Source organism: Trachinotus anak, unplaced genomic scaffold (assembly GCF_046630095.1).
Source record: "Trachinotus anak isolate AG129_WGS33_773 ecotype Australia unplaced genomic scaffold, CSIRO_AGI_Tana_v1 ptg000021l, whole genome shotgun sequence".
NCBI lineage: Eukaryota > Metazoa > Chordata > Actinopteri > Carangiformes > Carangidae > Trachinotus > Trachinotus anak.
The window spans coordinates 13,641,265-13,658,033 of record NW_027273872.1 but is presented as its reverse complement, the minus strand read 5'-3'; the positions used below and the strand labels follow the sequence as shown (position 1 = coordinate 13,658,033).

The 16,769-nt window shown below is 45.1% G+C and overlaps 1 protein-coding gene and 1 long non-coding RNA gene across 5 annotated transcripts in view; one reads left to right on the top strand and one right to left on the bottom strand.

Moving 5' to 3' along the window:
* Positions 1 to 92: 92 nt before the first annotated feature.
* LOC139605815 (uncharacterized) lies at positions 93 to 5,733 on the bottom strand. Of its 2 annotated transcripts, XR_011684478.1 has the most exons (5): positions 5,225 to 5,733; positions 4,637 to 4,824; positions 4,386 to 4,543; positions 469 to 812; positions 93 to 376 (listed from the first exon to the last, which is right to left on the bottom strand). It is a non-coding gene; the product is annotated as an uncharacterized lncRNA (long non-coding RNA). The 2 variants fall into 2 exon arrangements; XR_011684477.1 differs by having other exon boundaries at positions 93 to 812.
* The window catches only part of arap3 (ArfGAP with RhoGAP domain, ankyrin repeat and PH domain 3), a 30,629-nt gene continuing 14,855 nt past the window's right edge, over positions 996 to 16,769 (top strand). For 2 of the 3 annotated variants that reach the window (XM_071457622.1, XM_071457619.1), the window contains exons 1-9: positions 2,398 to 2,539; positions 10,763 to 10,925; positions 11,188 to 12,135; positions 12,591 to 12,631; positions 12,739 to 12,821; positions 13,040 to 13,107; positions 13,871 to 14,110; positions 15,153 to 15,222; positions 15,983 to 16,103. In XM_071457622.1, coding sequence (XP_071313723.1) covers positions 10,852 to 10,925; positions 11,188 to 12,135; positions 12,591 to 12,631; positions 12,739 to 12,821; positions 13,040 to 13,107; positions 13,871 to 14,110; positions 15,153 to 15,222; positions 15,983 to 16,103 — 1,645 coding nt within the window. In that variant the 5' untranslated portion in view covers positions 2,398 to 2,539; positions 10,763 to 10,851. Of the gene's footprint in view, positions 1,305 to 1,447; positions 1,557 to 2,397; positions 2,540 to 10,762; positions 10,926 to 11,187; positions 12,136 to 12,590; positions 12,632 to 12,738; positions 12,822 to 13,039; positions 13,108 to 13,870; positions 14,111 to 15,152; positions 15,223 to 15,982; positions 16,104 to 16,769 lie in introns of those variants that run through there. The other variant, XM_071457620.1, reaches the window with a different exon arrangement.

The following is a 16,769-nucleotide window of genomic DNA, read 5'->3' as shown; positions in this document are numbered from 1 at the left end:
TCAAACAGATTCTACTTTAAATTAATAAAGTTGAGATTTGAATTCAAACAGTTTGTTTTTGAACTGATGACACAGATATATTTAAAGGCCATTTTAATCTCCACATCCAAAACTGTTCACAGACATCAATAGATTTTAACACTTAACACCAGCTCATGGAGTTTAGATTATATAGATTATAGATAATTGTAGATGATATTTTTATACTTTAATCATTTTAAATGTCTAAAGAGCAGAATTCAAACAAGCAGCTTGAACAAGACAATGATTCACAGTCCCTATCACAGAGGATGAGACTGTGGTGATACTGATAGAGAAATCTACATCAAGAGGCTGGTCCTGGTCCTGGTCCTGGTCCTGGTCCTGGCATCAGCACCTATAGTTAAATGATTCAGTATTTCTGTCTCAGAGAGATAAGATATGGAGTCAGAGCTGGAAAATACTTAAGCCAGTGAAAAAACACGAGACCTGATCACTGACAGACAAAAGCTTCATCGTCATCCTCACCACACATTTTGTCAGTCATCACAGTGTTTGAACTAACTCTTGAAGACCTGTAATGAAGCTGTGAGAGGAGCAGGATCTGGTCTCTACAGACCTGGTCTTCTTTTAAGGAACACTGTGCTTCATAGTTCAGGAGCTATTCACAATCTAGACCAGAAGGTGGCGCTAACCATGTCACATGACCAGTGCAGACCAGGTGATGTCACAGACTGTGGAGGACTGTTTCCTGGTGGTCTGTAGTTCTGTGGTGTGTTGGACCCTCAGTCTGGAGGAGGACAGTGAGCAGGTCCATGTTCAGAAACAAAAACCTGAAACAGAGACATAAACCAGTGTTTGAGTGAATCCTGGTCCCTGGTCTGTGAATGGTCTGAGGAGGACTTTACATGTGACTGCTTCCTCCCTCAGGCTGAAGAATGCAGCCGGACTCCGGATCCTCTCTGGGCTCTATTGTCTCAGGCTCTTCCTGTTTCCTGTCTGCAGGACTCTGATTGTTATTTGGGCAGCGAGGAGGAAACTCTGCCGCTGTCCAGCTTCTCTCACAGGACGGGACGCTTCCTCTCGACACACACTCAGTCCACCTCACTGGTCCAGGTCCTGCTCTGTCTGTGAGGCTCAGGGTCACTGTTCACACCTACACTACCCTCAGCTCACTTCGTTGTCATGACAACAGAAGCTGTCAGAGACGTTGTGAGTTCGTGGTGTGAACAGGACACCAGCAACTGAGACGATGGTTTTTCATCATGTGAACACAAAGTACACGTCAGACTACAGGACTAAAGTTGGTTTAAAAAAATCCTAGTGTAAGTGCAGTCAGATTCTCTCTGCAGCGTGGCTCTCTTTTCCTTCCTCATGACCTCTCCTTCACATCTTTTCTCGACCTCATGATGTTTTCCATCAAAGTTAAGGAGAAGCGGTTCGACTAATTTTGACTTTTCAACTGCAGCCAAGGAGGAGGAGGAGAGGCAGGAGGAGGAGGAGGACGTGGAAGACGAGGTGAAGGAGGAGAAGGAGGTTCTCACCAGCGTCCAAAGACTCATTTGCTTTCATATCAGGTGAGGATGGACAGAAAAGTGAGAGGGGAGACTCTAACGGATCAGTGATGAAGACTCAGTGATGAGGGTGTAGTCAGGGATTAGAGGAACTGTTCTGATGTGGATTACAGGGATTACAGAGGAAACAGCTGCTCAGGCAGAATCAGGGAAAAACCAAAACAGTTCGGCCCCAAACTTGGTGACAGACTGAGGAGCTTATATAGCCCACTGCTGGCTGAACCTGTGCCAATTATCCAATGAGGACAGAGGACAGGGGCGGGGTCTTTATAGGAAACTAAAACACTAACACTACAAAGTAAAAGTCTTTGTCTAGCAAGCTGTCAAGACCTCAGTAAATAATGGAGCAACTTTAAGAAACTCAGTTTATTAAAAATGATCTTATATATTTTATTATTTCACTCTGATATCCTTTGCTAACTATGTCAATAACAAAAAAAGGATTGGATATTTAAAGGATATTTTTACACTTAAAATTAATTAAATGATATTATTGTTTTTATTGTTATTACTGTTTTGTCCTTATCATTGATTACTAATTTTGCTCTTGTAAATAATTTTTCTTGACTTTTTATTCATGTTTGAACATAGTTTATTACTTCAAATAGTTTATCAATAACATGGGGAAATCATTCTTAAATCATGATGCTAATTTTTTGTGTAATTACGTAACATTACATAATGTTTTTATATCTTATAAGTTTATTTTATTTACTTTATTTATTTACTTTATTTTGGGAACTACACTAACCGGATGTAGAACATGCTCTTCTGGCTCGACACATTTATTTTGAAATTTGTAGCCGGAAGCCGTAGCAGCGGCTGTTCAGCCCAACTTGACGTTCAGCTCACAGCAGAGTTTCTCCTCCCAGAGCCCCCAGTCTGCCAGAAACCAGCTCCGGACTTTACTGGTGTACTTCACGGGACAGAGACCTGCAGAAACCTCAGGGACCAGAGCGGAGACCAGAAACCAGACCGGATCAGAGGTGAGACTCTTTTAATTTGTATTTAACTGAGACTGGGAGCAGATCTGGTTTGAAGGTCCGGTCTGTCTCGGTGAGTCCTGCAGGAAGCGGCTCGTCCCACTGGTCGTCCGGAGTCCTCACACAGCTCTGGTCCTCCCGGGTTTCAGTCTGATTTCTGTGGGAACTGAAGCGCAGAGAGGAAGTTTTGGCGCTGAGGCGGCTCGGGCGCATCTGGTGCGTCAAAGTGAATGAAACATGATTCATTCAGAGACAGAGGAGGACTCAGGGAGGGACGCGTCCCGAACAGGGATCCGGTCCCGGGATCCGGGTCTTCGGTTTGAATTATTAGATAGTGGTTCAAAGTGAGCAAAACATTCAGACCAGTATGAGGCTGGTTGTAGCGGTGAGCTCCAGCAGGGTGGAGCCGGAGGGTCCCTGCAGGTCAGGGTGTGACGTCATGAATCCAGTGATGAATCTCAGTTATTCATCAAACTGATAAAAATCCTGTTAAATCAGTGAACACCACCCACTCAGCCCGTGAGAGCCCCCCCCCCCCCCCCCACTCTCTGACCTCTGCAGGGTGTCACACTGTGAACTGATCTCATGATGTCACCTGCATTGATTGAACAAAACTTTATTTGCAGTGTGGATCATGTGACCGCAAGAATCCAGTGATAAAGATCTGAAAGCAGATTTTGAGGTCAACTTCACTGACACAGGTACCAGTGATAACCAACTGACACACCGTGAAGCTCGGGCTCTTGGGGCCCCTCAGGGTGTGGGGCTCCGGAGCAGGAGCTTGCTCTGCTCAGTTAGTAAAGCAGCCTTTCTGACAGCCTTTACAGCAAATCAGACGACAGCTCTGTGACCTCATTAGCAGCTCTGTGTCCTCACTGCATTTTGGAGGGGGGGGGGCCTTCATGACAAAATAAATAACAATATACTCAGCTCCATTGCCGAGGCTAACTGAACAGCTGAGGTCAAACTATGAACGTGTGAACACCGGAGGAGTTCCCTCTGTATTTAAAGAGCTTCTCATCACGTCCCAACAGTCGGTTCCCTTTTGGATCCGGTCCCAATCAGCTAAATACCTGGATTCATCAACCTTAGACATGTACAAACCTCTTCTCTGTCCTTTCAGCAGCTGCTTGTTTGTTTCTCCCTCCAGTTAATATTAAATCAGCTGCAGATCATTAATGTTAATTGATGTTTGAAAAATATTAAATATAAAATCTTAACAACACACGATAAAAGTGACACAAACCAATAATCAGCTGACAGAGCAGCAGCAGATCAATTTTCTGATGATGATGATGATGATGATGATGATGCTGTGAGACAGTGTGCAGTGAGGCGGTGGCTTGGCGTGAGATGTTCAAGAGCGCGGGAAACAGGGCGTTCACATGCAACACAAACATCCTGTAAAGAGGAAACTGAGCTTCCTGTTTGAGATGAAATTTCAGAGTAAACCAATTAATTTGTTTTTACTATATTTCCATCTATAGGTGACACAATGACAGAACGTGTGACTGTGTTCGTCCTGGGTTTAAACACTTTCAAACAGATCAGAAGGTCTGTGTGAGTCAGTCAGTTTAGTTGGAGAACCACTGGGTTAGAGCATATTAAGAACCTTCCCCTCAGGAAACAGCTGATATTGGAGGATCACTGACTCATAGTTCACCTGTAACAGCTCCGTCAGACATGTTTGTCAGTTTCAGAAACCCCTCCCCCCACGCCGGTCAGAACAGGGTCACAGCGGTGTGCAGGTGAGAAAGTAGGCAGGGCTTGAACGGGTTATGTCACTTGTCGTATGAAGCTGAGGTCAAACTGAATGTCTCTATGAGAGACTGACCGTGGGAGGACTTACCTCTGTGCACCTGTGCAAGTGTTGGTCTGTGAGCAGGACTGGGGTTCAGTGCCTTGCTCAGAGGCACTGAGGGCAGCTGCTGTGTTCAGAGGCTCATCACAGCTGTTCATGATGATGATGTTTATTGATGTGACGTGTTTTCAGATGAAAACTAGTTTCTAGAAGAATGACAACATCACAGTCAGCTTATTACAACAGCACTTACATCACACACAGGATGGACTGTGTGTGTGTGTGTGCGTGTGTGTTACCATTTGTTCTCTTGAACAGTAACAGGAAGTTGGACCACCACGTCTTCCTCTTCAGAAACTCCCTGTGAATTGCGGCTGTGATGTAACAGACCTGACATCAGCTCTGTTCCATTAAGGAGCAGTTTACAGTCTGTTCTCATGGAGCTCAGCTGATCTCAGAGCAGCAGCTGATGAGTCCACGTCCTCATCTAAAACCAGAGGAACCTGTGCTGTTTTACACTTTACCAACTACAGTCAGTGATCACTACTCTGCTTACCCAGGAAACACACGCACACACACGCACACACACGCACACACACACACACACACACACACACATATACACATACACACACACACACACTTTTTAGAATCACTTCTGGTGATGCTAAGAACTAAGAACTGAAAATGAAATGTGACATATCTAAAGATTTTCCCCTTTTCTGTCTGCAGATCATTCTCATTAATGTTTCTATTTAACGATCAGTCATTTTGTCTTTCAAAAAAATCATTACAATTTCCTAGAGTTCGATGTGACATCTTCACGTCTTGTTCTGTCCAAAGAGATAAAAACAAACTGAGATGTTTGAGAAGCAACAAACATTTACCTTTTATCTGATTATCAGAACTGATTGTTTTTCTGTTGGATCTCTGATGATGACGATGATGATGATGATGATGATGATGATGATGATGGTGATGACGATGATGATGATGATGATGGTGATGACGATGATGATGATGGTGATGACAGTGATGCTGATGATGATGATGATGAAGCAGGTGAGCAGGTGAGCAGGTGTTAGGTTGTTCTTACAGGGATCATAGATCAAAGTTACAGTCACACTCAGTTACTCTGACATCAGCACACACACACACACACACACACACACACACACACACCTCACCACCACCACACACGCAGACACTCACACCTTCATCTCCACCGTTTCCAGTGTGTGCTCCCTGTTACCCTACGTTCCCAGTGTTCCCAGTGAGTCTCAGTGTGTGGTTCCAGTCACAGCTCTGGAACAATCAACCTTCTGTTTGTCACAATAGAGCCTCACTGTTATTACACTGCCTCGCTCGCCCACCCCTCTCTCTCTCTTTTATTTGTCCTTCCTTTACCCTCCTCTCTCTGCCCCCCCTCTCCCTCTCTCTCTCTCTCTCTCTCTCTCTCTCTCTCTCTCTCTCTCTCTCTCTGCCTCCCCCACCCTCCTCCCATCAGTGAGGTGAAGAATGAAGGTCAGTCTCTCCCTCTCTTCCTTCCTCCCTCCTCCTACTCTCGCTCTGGTCAGACTCTCTAACAGAGGGCTTTGTTTGGGGAGGGTTTGTTGTGGCTTTGATTGACAGGCCTCTCAGCCAATCACTCGCTCTGGTCAGGCTCTGTCCTGGTTTATCAAAAATTCTTGTTTCAGTCGCTGAGCTCTGCAGCAAAGGCGGGAAACATTTAAGTTGGGGGGTGGGGACCATGAAGAAGTGACCCCCTGAACGTCATCATAACAAACATAACAAATATGGCTGCCGTTAGCACTCACAGCTGTGAAGCTAATGTGTTTCACTGGGAAACTTTATTTGTTTATTAGTTTGATGCAGTAACTTGTAGCTGGCTAGCTAAAACAGCTAACTGCTGTAACACTGGGTATGAGCTAAACTAACAGCATCCACATGGTGATGTTACAGAGTCAGTCTGAGTGTTTGCGTTGAATGACTGAGTGAATATTGTATTGAACCCACATTATAAGACATTATTCAGATTATTGTTGACGCTGATTAGGAGTCCGCTCAGAGGTGGGGGGGTCTGAGGAAAAGGAGGCAGAGCATGAAGAGTGCAGAAATCTAAAAATAAACGACTTTTCTTTACACATTTATCATCTTTACCTGCTGCATATATTATGTCAGCTAAACATTGACACAATATCTAATGACCAGAAACAACATATATACAGGAAGGAAAAGGGGGCGTGTCCAGAGGGTCAGCTGACAGGTCGGGCTGGGCTGTGACATCACCGTTACATATGTGACAGTAATTAATGCAACTCGGAGACACACACATCACTGTGAGAACTAGTGACAACACAACAACACAGAGTCAGAGGAGATGTCTGAACCTGATCTCACTGAAGCCGAAAAACACAGACTCACTACTGTGAGAAAAACTGACACACAACTGACAAAAGTCAAATCATCACACAACTGAAGTGAATTAAACAGTGCTGAGGGTTAGAGGAGAGGAAGATGGAAATAATGACAGAGATGATGATGATGATGATGATGATGATGAAGACGGAGCTGGGGATGGATGGATGAAAGGAGGAAGGGTGTGTTTGGTGTTTTGGGAGAAGTGGGAGGGCAGAGGAAACAATGGGTGTGAAACAAATGTTTTTAATCTCAGAGACAAACTCACTGATATAACTGCATCTACACTCATGTTCTCCTCATGTTCTACTTTACTGTTCTAGAGATAATCTAAGAGCGAAGTCTTCATCATTTCATGTCTCCATCATCTTCATCTTCACACAGGCTCTGAGACCAGATCTGACCTGAATAAAAAAACCCTGTCACAGACAGGAGGACCACAGGTTGGTAACACGTCGTCACACAGACTGTGTTGTACACAGGAATCCTGACTCTGACTCAGATGCTGTCAGACCTCAGACCTGCTCTCTGAGATGCATTATATAGTGTTGAGTGCGAGTGTTACAGAAGTGGAAGTAGGAGGAAGTATGATGGGAGTGTCTGTATCCTCTGCTCTGTTTGTGTCCTTTTCCTCGGCTCAGTCTTTATCTGCAGCCCTCACCCACTTCCTGCCTCCCTGAAAACCTGCTCCTGGTTTCTTCCTCCTCTGTGGCCTCTGGCTCTTTGTCCTCTCATATCAGACTTTTCTCTACAGACTCCTGCTTTCTGTTACTCCTCCTCCTCCATGTTGCTCCTGTTCACACCGGCTGTACCTGCTCAGCTGTAGTTTCTCTATTGTCAGTTTCACAGCGGAGACATAATGAGACGTCCAGAAAGCAGGGTTTGACCACTTAAAGCTAAAAATAGACATCAATCAGAATGAAGCGATATCTCTCTCTACATCTGATCTCAGAACAGCTTCCCTGCCCTCTTGTGGTGGCAGCAGGGTACTGTCCCTTAAGCTAGCTTGACTTCCAGCCGTTGTAACCTATGGTTGTAACTATTGTTTCTGTCATTTTCCTGGGTGTGATCGTGGCCTGTTGACAACGGCTGGATCTTAGCAAACAGTGATGGGCTTAATTTGGAGGTGGGCGCAGTGCATTGAGGTTAATCCTGGAGTGACTGGTGATTAGCTACATGCCAAAATATGCAAGCTGTCCTTGACTCAGTTTCTACTGTTCTGAAATCAGTTCAGATCTGTTATGATATTGCACGCATCATGGGCATGCGCAGACGTGTGTGGAAACTAGACCTGCGCATTAATCGGCAGCAGGAGCAAGAAAGCGAGCAAATTACACTAATTTATCACCTCTGTGTGAGATCTGCAGTAAGTTTGAGACGTTTGAGACAGAATATTGTTACAGGAGGAGAGCAGCTCCTTTCAGGAATAGATCAGTGTGTTGGTTGGGTGCATAGTGAGAGAGAGAGAAAGAGAGAGAGAGAGAGAGAGTAGTGAAGCTGGCGACCGGAGCAGAGCATTAGCTTGTTTGTTAGCAGTTAGCAGTGTGTCTGTGAACGTAGCAGTGTAATGTTTGTTCACTTTAAGCTGTTTGTTAGTAAATAAATGCTACAACTCCTACAGATTGAAGTTCCTGCGTCTCTTAGCTTAAACTGCACTGAGGTGGGAAAATACAGGATTCTACATTGTCACTGTGTTAATGTCAGTTAATGGTAAATATGTTGAAGATTACCATAGAAGTGATTTGTAGATATTTTTTCTCTATACTGCACATTTGATATGTTTAACGTCAGATCAGAAGAATAATCCTAAAACTTGTTCAGATAGGAGGGAGAAAGGTGAAGATGTCCAGACAGAGAGCAGCAAGATGGCGGAGAGAGACTTTCAGCACAAAATCATGAGACAGGACAGGACCTGAGTTTATGAGAGATTTGATTTGCTAGTGTCATGAGTAGGTATGTTTTGATCTGCTCTGTATTTTTCAGTTGGTTGGTTGGTTCTGAAAAGTCAAAGATGAAATGCCTCCTGACAAATTTGCCAGAACTCTGAACATTTCCACCATTTTCGACCACCAACTTCGTCTGGATACTGAATCAGAACCAAAGCAGCATCCTGCTGCTCTCATGTATCATGTGACCTCAGCATCGTCTGAGGCTGAAACTGTCACTGTGTGTTTCAGATGTTGTTAATAATGTGTGTGAGGCTGATCTCATATCAGAACAGAGGCTGGTTTTACTGGTTTTACTGGTTTAATATGAAGCAGCTGAGGTCTGGAGGAGGAAAAATGTGGACAGGAGGAAGCTGCTGTGACTCACTTCCTCCTCAGCCTTTGTCTTCATGCTGGACACTGCTGACCTGTGTGTGTGTCCAGCAGCTATTTTTACTCTGTGGTTTACACTCAGTGTCAGTTTGGTGTCAGTCATCTTTCAGTGTCCTCATTGTCTGTCTGATGAAGTTACACCATTGGTTGGCTGGCTGAGTGTTGGTGACAGCTTCCTGTTTAGTCCTGAGTTTAGTCAGACCCAGTTTAGCCCTGCAGACCAGGAACCTGACCAGGACTTCAGAAATGATGTTTTCTCTCATCAGGATTGGGCTTTTGTCCCCATGAGGACTACTGGTCCTGACAAGGTTGGTGTTGTTAACCCTGACCCCAGAAAGCTGACAAAAAAACACACACACACACACACACACATAAATCAGAGGAATCCATAAAGCACATTCCAACCTTGTTCAGGAAATCTGGAGACACACACACACACACACACAGAGTTGCACAGTTATTTCTTTGAAAACCCCCCACCCTTCAGCTTGGGGCAGGGTTAGGGTTATGCCTCGCCTCAGCTGCAGGCACTCCCTGTATCCTTTGTGTGTGTGTGTGTGTGTGTGTGTGTGTGTATCCGGTGGTCTTTGTTCACTGTGTGTTGATGAGAAGCTGCTCTCTGTTTCCATAAAGGAAAACGTGTGTAACTGAATTCAGCAGAACGAATTTATTTGTGTGTTGTGCTTCTTGTGAACAATGACACAATTCCAGAGTGGGGGGGGGGGGGGTCAATTGTGATGATTGACTGATGAGTCTCTGTCACTCATCACTGTCAGGTCAACAGGTGAATCAGCTGCTGACTCAGCTCTCAGGTGAGACACAGTCTGTCCCACAGTACAGTTGGAGGATGTGTTCATGGAGTGAGCTGCAGGACTCAGGCCTGAGTTACCTCTGCTGCAGGTTTCTGGGTAAAACAAAGAAAAATATAAGAAGAGATGACAGTAGAAGTGAACCTGTGTCAGGTGAGGCTGTGAAACACACACCTGTGCAGTAAGTCTCTACAACATCATCATCTTCATCATAACTAGCTTCACTCTTGTTTGTTGTATGTTGTCATCAGGATGTTGTTATCTGTCACTGCAGGTACGGAACATTTAAAGCTACATGTTCAGTCACAAACAGTGTTACCATAGAAACAACATCCAGACAGAAATAAAGTCAAACAGGTGAAAAATGTTTCACCTTCATTTATCTTTATTACAGATGATGTAACAGACTCTGTGTTTGTCCATTAGAAACACTCCACACTCATCACGTGTGTGTGTGTGTTTGTGTGAGCGTTCATGTAGCCAGCGGTGTTTCCAGACCAAGCCTCTCTGTTTGTGCTGTGGTGCCCCCCCCTCTGTCTGTACAGAGGTCGGAGGTCATCCTGCTGCAGACGCTGAGGAACAATCCTGCAGCTGTGTCTGCCCGCTGACATCATGTTTTGTTCATCCTCTGTGGTTTTAGTTGGCTGGGAGCAGGGTCATGACCTTCAGGGGTCAAAGGTCACAGTGATACCATCTAACTGCAGTAAAAACTGAATTCTGCTCTGCTGCTGCTGGGGGGGGCGGTGTCATCAGGTTTGTCCATTGATGGGGATGATGATGGTGTGACCCCTGTGGGTGGTTGTGTGTTAAATGGAGGAACCATCAGTGATGTAGTTGTTAAAATCAGACCGTGTTTGTGTTTTGTCTTTGTCCCCTGCAGATGGACAGCCATCGTCTGTCCCAGCTGTAGGTCAGTGATGGCCGTGGTGTTTCCTGGACGTGGAGGAGACGACGTCAGATCCAGACTCAATGTTGGTCGTCATGGCCTCACTGGATGGAAGCACGCCGGTTGAGACGCTTCTGGCAGCGATCCATCTGGAGAGGTCAGAGGGGGGCTAGGACACAGTTATTTTCCTCTTTATGATGAAGATGCTACCTCTTTAGCATATACACACACAACTGCCTTATCGTGGTGGCAGCAGGCTGAGCAGCATTCCTCTCTCCAGCTCCTCCAGGGGGACCCTGAGGTGTTCCCAGGCTAGGTGGGAGTTCAGGGTCTACTCCTGAGACTACATGTATGTAGTGGTGCCATCATCATCCAACCTGCTGAATTGAGTTGAAGGTTTTCGTGTTTTCTCTCTGCAGGTACCTGAACACCTTCTGTCGAGCTGGTCTCCTGTTAGCTAGAGACTTCACACACCTGGATCATGACGCCCTCGTCAGTCTGGGTGTAACGGCCACAGGACACAGGAAGAGAATCCTACGATTGGTCAGTCTCATTCAGAGGACAGAAGCTCAAAGAGCCAACCAGAAAGCAGAGACTGATCTCCCACGTGACCGCTGTCAGTCTGTGACAGAGCGAGGGCGCAGTGCTGCGTCACCCCGCCAGTCCACAGGACCCGTTAACTTTGAGGCATTCAGGAACAGCTCGGCTCCGAACCTTGCCGCCATGCTGACAAACTCAGAGCCCAGCAGCAGCAGAGCTGTGGTGAAGCCGGTTCCCAAACCCAGAACCGTCTTCAACCGCCGCAGGACTGCACCCATCCAGTTCTGTCCAACACCAGACCCTGCACCACCCCCACCCAGGAGGCTCTCCCAGGAGTCCATATGTTTTACTGTGTTAGAGGGTTTGACCCCAGGGGACATGCCCACACCTGATGACAGGTTGACCTCTGATCTCAACAACAAATCAACCACATCCAGCCGAAGACCAAGCCAAGTGGAGAGGGCGAGGCCCAGCCGCAGCTTGTCTCTGACAGATGCTGGAGGGTTGTTACCTCCAATTCCCCCAAGGCTGCACCGTGGGCCCCTGCCCTTAATATTCCAGGGGTCCCCGTCCTCTTCTTCTTCTATACCTGTACAAACAGAGCAGAATCAGACATTTTCCTCCCTGACTTCCTGTCCTGGAGGTCTTGACAGCAGCAGGCTCTCTGGATCATCACCTTCCAGTTCACCCAGGGGAGGTGGGCTGGAGATGGTCTCTAATGAGATCTACTGGGGCACTCTACCTGGATCTGCCCCCAGTGGAGGGAGGAGTTACTGCCAGGCGTCGGCTCCTCTGACCCCCCCCAGACAAACCCCTGAAAGAAACAGGTACGGCACTCATACTGTTGGGCTTTGGTCTTGACAAATGTCTTTCAATACATTTAATACCACTTAATATGTTGTCTGACAACAGTCTGATAGTGATGACAAAATGAATCCATCCATCCTCTAATGGGTCAGTAACCTGCTACAGGCAGGAGGGTTTGTGGGTGGAGACGGAGAATATGCAGAGGAGTGGGACCACTGCTGTAAGGGGTCAGACGGCTGCACCAGGTGTAGTAGTAAGAACAACGTTGTTGTGAGACTGACACATTTCAGTTTGTGGCCTTCACCAGGATCCTGAGATGTTTCCAGACTAGATCTTTAATCCAGGGAATCCATGACCCTGGTCCACAGATTCAGACCAGTCTGTAATCTGTCTCTTTATTGGTGGGACACATTGACTCTCCACCCGTTTAAATCAACTATTGATTGCTTGTTGGTGTGTTTGTGTGTGTTTTCAGTGGCAGTACTTTAAGTAACAACTCTTCAGGATCAGCCCGAGGTGAGTGCAGACAGACCATGGTAACGCTGGCAGGATTTAAAGTCATGTTACAGTCCACACCACAGTAACCAGCTAACTCTCAGTGTCTTCTGTTAAACTGCCGACAGCATCGACAGATGACCCAGAGGAGGAGATCAGCCCCTACTGTGAAACCGTTTTCCAGACCAGGAGAAATCCACACATCTTTGAGGTGAGGTTCCTTCTCTGTTTCCTCTCAACCTTTCCTTATTAGACAGATAACATTACCGAGACATTTCCTTAATTGTCTCAAGTCCTCTGAAGTTGGTTGAGTTTTCATCCCTGTAGTTGTTATTTTAAAATGAAGGAAGGATTATGGAGTTAACCTTGTAATATCTCCTGCCTGTGAATATAAATGTGCTCATATAATATTTTATGTTGCATATCCAGAGTGAAAGAGGTAGACTGGAAGGAAAAGAAACGAGGAAGGATGAGGAGAAACATGCAGAGGATCATGGGTAAGACACCAGACAATCTGCAAAATATTAAATACTTTTGTTGGAATCTTGGAAAGAGCAGGTGCTTTCAAAAAATACTGGGCAGGTGATTGGATGATCCATCTGTCTGTCATATGATGTAGCCGGAGAGCCTGGAAAGATGGATTCTCGCTTGGAAGAAGTACAGCTGCCTCGAATACAAAAGAAAATCACTCGACATTATGCAAAATAACAACAAAATAACACAGTCGAGCAGCCAACATTAGAGAAGAAACAGCTAAAAACCCCAATCTAAAGATAAACATGAAGAAATAGACAAGAAAAATTAAATTATTAAGGGTTTACAGCACATGAGTTCATTCTGAGTACTGAGGTAAAAACAATATATCTTCATTAGAAAATATTTTGTCTGCATTCAACACAAAAATGAGTTTAATAAGCTCAGATTGTCAATTATCAAAGACAGACTGGAGTTCATGAAGTGCATCTGACAGAAGATCTCATCATGTATAAAACTGTATCATCTGCATATCAAATGCACTGCGAGTTCTATACTCAGTGCACTGTTATTATCTTGTTATATAATATTTGTAAAACTTTTCAGAATATCCACAGCCATGGCTTATAAAACTTTATCATCCGCATTAGTTTCATGTACCATTAACACCTATTTATATAAAGACAATTGTAAAAGTGGGCTGAGTGTAGAACCCCGAGGCACTGCAGAGTGTTTACATAGACCGATCTGCTCTTCAATTAATAAAGTCTTTATTTGTACCTTTAGGTGTCAGAAGTTCTCCTGGACCAAGCGTTTGTCTCAGGCTCTTCACTCCGGAGACTCTCAGGGTTACAGCACTGTTGGAGAACCTCCACCCCCCCTCCGCTACCTCTCCCTACCCCCCAACACCTTCCACTCTGAGACCGATGAGGACCTGACCATCTCCCCCTATGCCAGCTACACCTCCCTGACTGAGAGAGCCCCACCCATCATCAGCGGGTGGCTGGACAAGCTGTCTCCACAGGGGTGCGTTTGATTTTTAGGCCTAGTAAGACTTGCGAGAACAAAACCACATGGGTGCATTTGATTTAAACAGCTGGTTGTGATTTAGTAGGTACCAGGAGGTACCAGGTGTCCTTGGACAGGTTTCAGAGGTTCTTAAGAAGTTGTACAGGGTCTTGAGGAGGTTCCTGAGATAGTTTCTTAAGTAGGTTCCAGGGGTTTTTAATGAGATTTAAGGAGGTTCCAGATGTTCTTAAGGAGGTATCTCAGATCCTTGAGGAGGGTCCAGTGGAATCTGAGAGAATTCAGGGTTGTGCAATGTAATCATGTGCTGGCAGGTCTCCTGGTCTAAAGACTGATGAACACTGAAACATGAACACTTCTGTGCACATAGAAGAGGAAGGAGAGAACAGTCTTGAGGAGATGGAGCTCCACCCATGTTCTCACCTGACCAATCACAGTGGTTGAATGGTCTGTTTCAGGAAGTAAAACACATCAGTGACACAGATTCACCTGTTCAGTCTGCAAACACCTGATGTGATTCATGTACACGGTGTGTGTGCGTGCATGCGCGTGTGTGTGTGTGTGTGTGTGTGTGTGTGTCTGTGTGTTGTATTTGTCAGGGATCAGACAGCAGTGCTGGTTCTTCTGCTGCGTCTTCTCCACTCTGCTCCTCCCTGTGTCTCCTGCCTCCTCAGGAGCTGCCTCTGCCTCGTCACCTTCTCTTCCTCCTCCTCCTCCTCCTCCTCTTCTTCATCCTCTGACTCTTCATCCTCCACTCGGTGTGTGTTTGTCTCTTCCTTCTTCCTGTCCTCCTCAGTCTCTGGCTTTGAAACTTCTTATTTGGTTCTGTGGTGACACTGATGAACTGTAATAAATCCCATTAGAGTCAGAACAGTGTTGATTCTCTTCATCTTTAAACTGGATTCAACAACGCGAGTGGAAAATCAAAGTGTGCTGATTACACTGGTGCTTTATTGTAACTGGTAAATTACTCTGACCAATCACTTGTTGGCTTATGTAAAAGAATGTGTGATTGTGATCTGATGTTTGTGTTTTTTTTTAGGAACTATGTTTTCCAGAAACGTTATGTGAAGTTTGACGGAAAAAACCTGATGTACTTCGGCAGTGAGAAGGTACGACGAGCATCAATCACCACTGTCAATCAATCAGACTTTGTATTTATAACACAAAGTCTTTACAGAATAAAAGCAATAAAAACAACACCCCCCCCAACCAACACACACAAGACATCCCCATTTATACACAGAGGAATAAATTAGTACTAAGTAATAAATAAAAATAAGACGACAATAACAGGAGCTGAGGAAACACTGAAGACTATAAAGCAAAGATAAAGATAGAATATTAAAACAGGGGAAATGAATGGAAGTGAGTGAAATCAGAAATAAAATGAATAACCAGAGATAAAAGTAGAAAACAGAAAATAAACCAGTAAAACAGTTTGAATAGACAGATAAACGAATCAAATCAATCTTAAACTTCTGAGGAGGACATCAACTGAAATGTCTTTTGTCTCGTGTAAACCGCAAACATCAACTTGCATTTTCTTTTCCTCATAAACAGTCTGTAACCTGAACCAGTTTCCCAGTGACTGACAGGTTAACGAGTTCAGGCTCACAGGTTTTACTTCCTTTGGCTTCAACACTGTCTCTGATCCAAACCACAAAACAACATGAAACTGATACAGCTGCTGTACAAATTAGAAACAAGTCCACCTGACCCTGCTCCCTGCCACCCCCCCGCTGAACATTTTAACACCTGAAAGGAGTAACATACCTGCTGCTTCATGAAGGCCACACCTGCTCTGGCTGATGAGAAATGCAGATCATGGTTGAAATGATTTGAATGGTTCTGTGTCTGTGTGTGTTTCAGGACGTCTACCCTAAAGGAGTGATCCCACTGGCGGCCATCCAGATGGCCCGCCCAGCCAAAGACAATAAATTTGAAATAGTGACAAGTCAGAGGATCTTTGTGTTCAGGACTGATAACGAAGGTAACATCTCACTCTCACACACACACACACACACACACACACACACATACACAAACTGGTCATTCAGTCTGATCTGAGGTGTTCCTCTGAGCTGCTGGTCTCAGGTCTGTCACATGATCAGCTCCTGCACACGGCTGTAAAATTGTCAGGCTCTCTACAGTAACCAGGGAGCTTAGCAGGTCATGTGACTCTGCTCCAGCTGGGACAGACAAAAGACTGACCCACTAACCTGCTGCATACAGACCACTCTGAAACCAGGTCCCCACAATCCTGATGTCTGTGCACATAAAGGAGGAGAGTTTTATTTCTACAGAGTGAGACAGGGAGTGACAGAAGAAGAAAAGACAGAGAAGACAAAGAGCAGGGCTCAGTCTAAATCCAAGATGTAGGTTTTTGTATAAAAAATCAACAACAATACACACTGACAGCCTTACAGAGACATAGAGTGATGTGTCTTTTCACTCTAAAGCAGTTGTTGTGTGAATTAACCAGAGTTAACCAGCTGATCTGGAATCAGTTTCATCACAGATAAACATGAGAACCTGCTTCAACGTGGCTCTGCTGATGAACTGAGTAAAGATGAAGGTCTGAGCAGAGTTTAATGAGTCCAGGTGGTTTAGAAACCGGGAACCAGATCAGAGAGGAACCACCTGTAAGAACCATCAG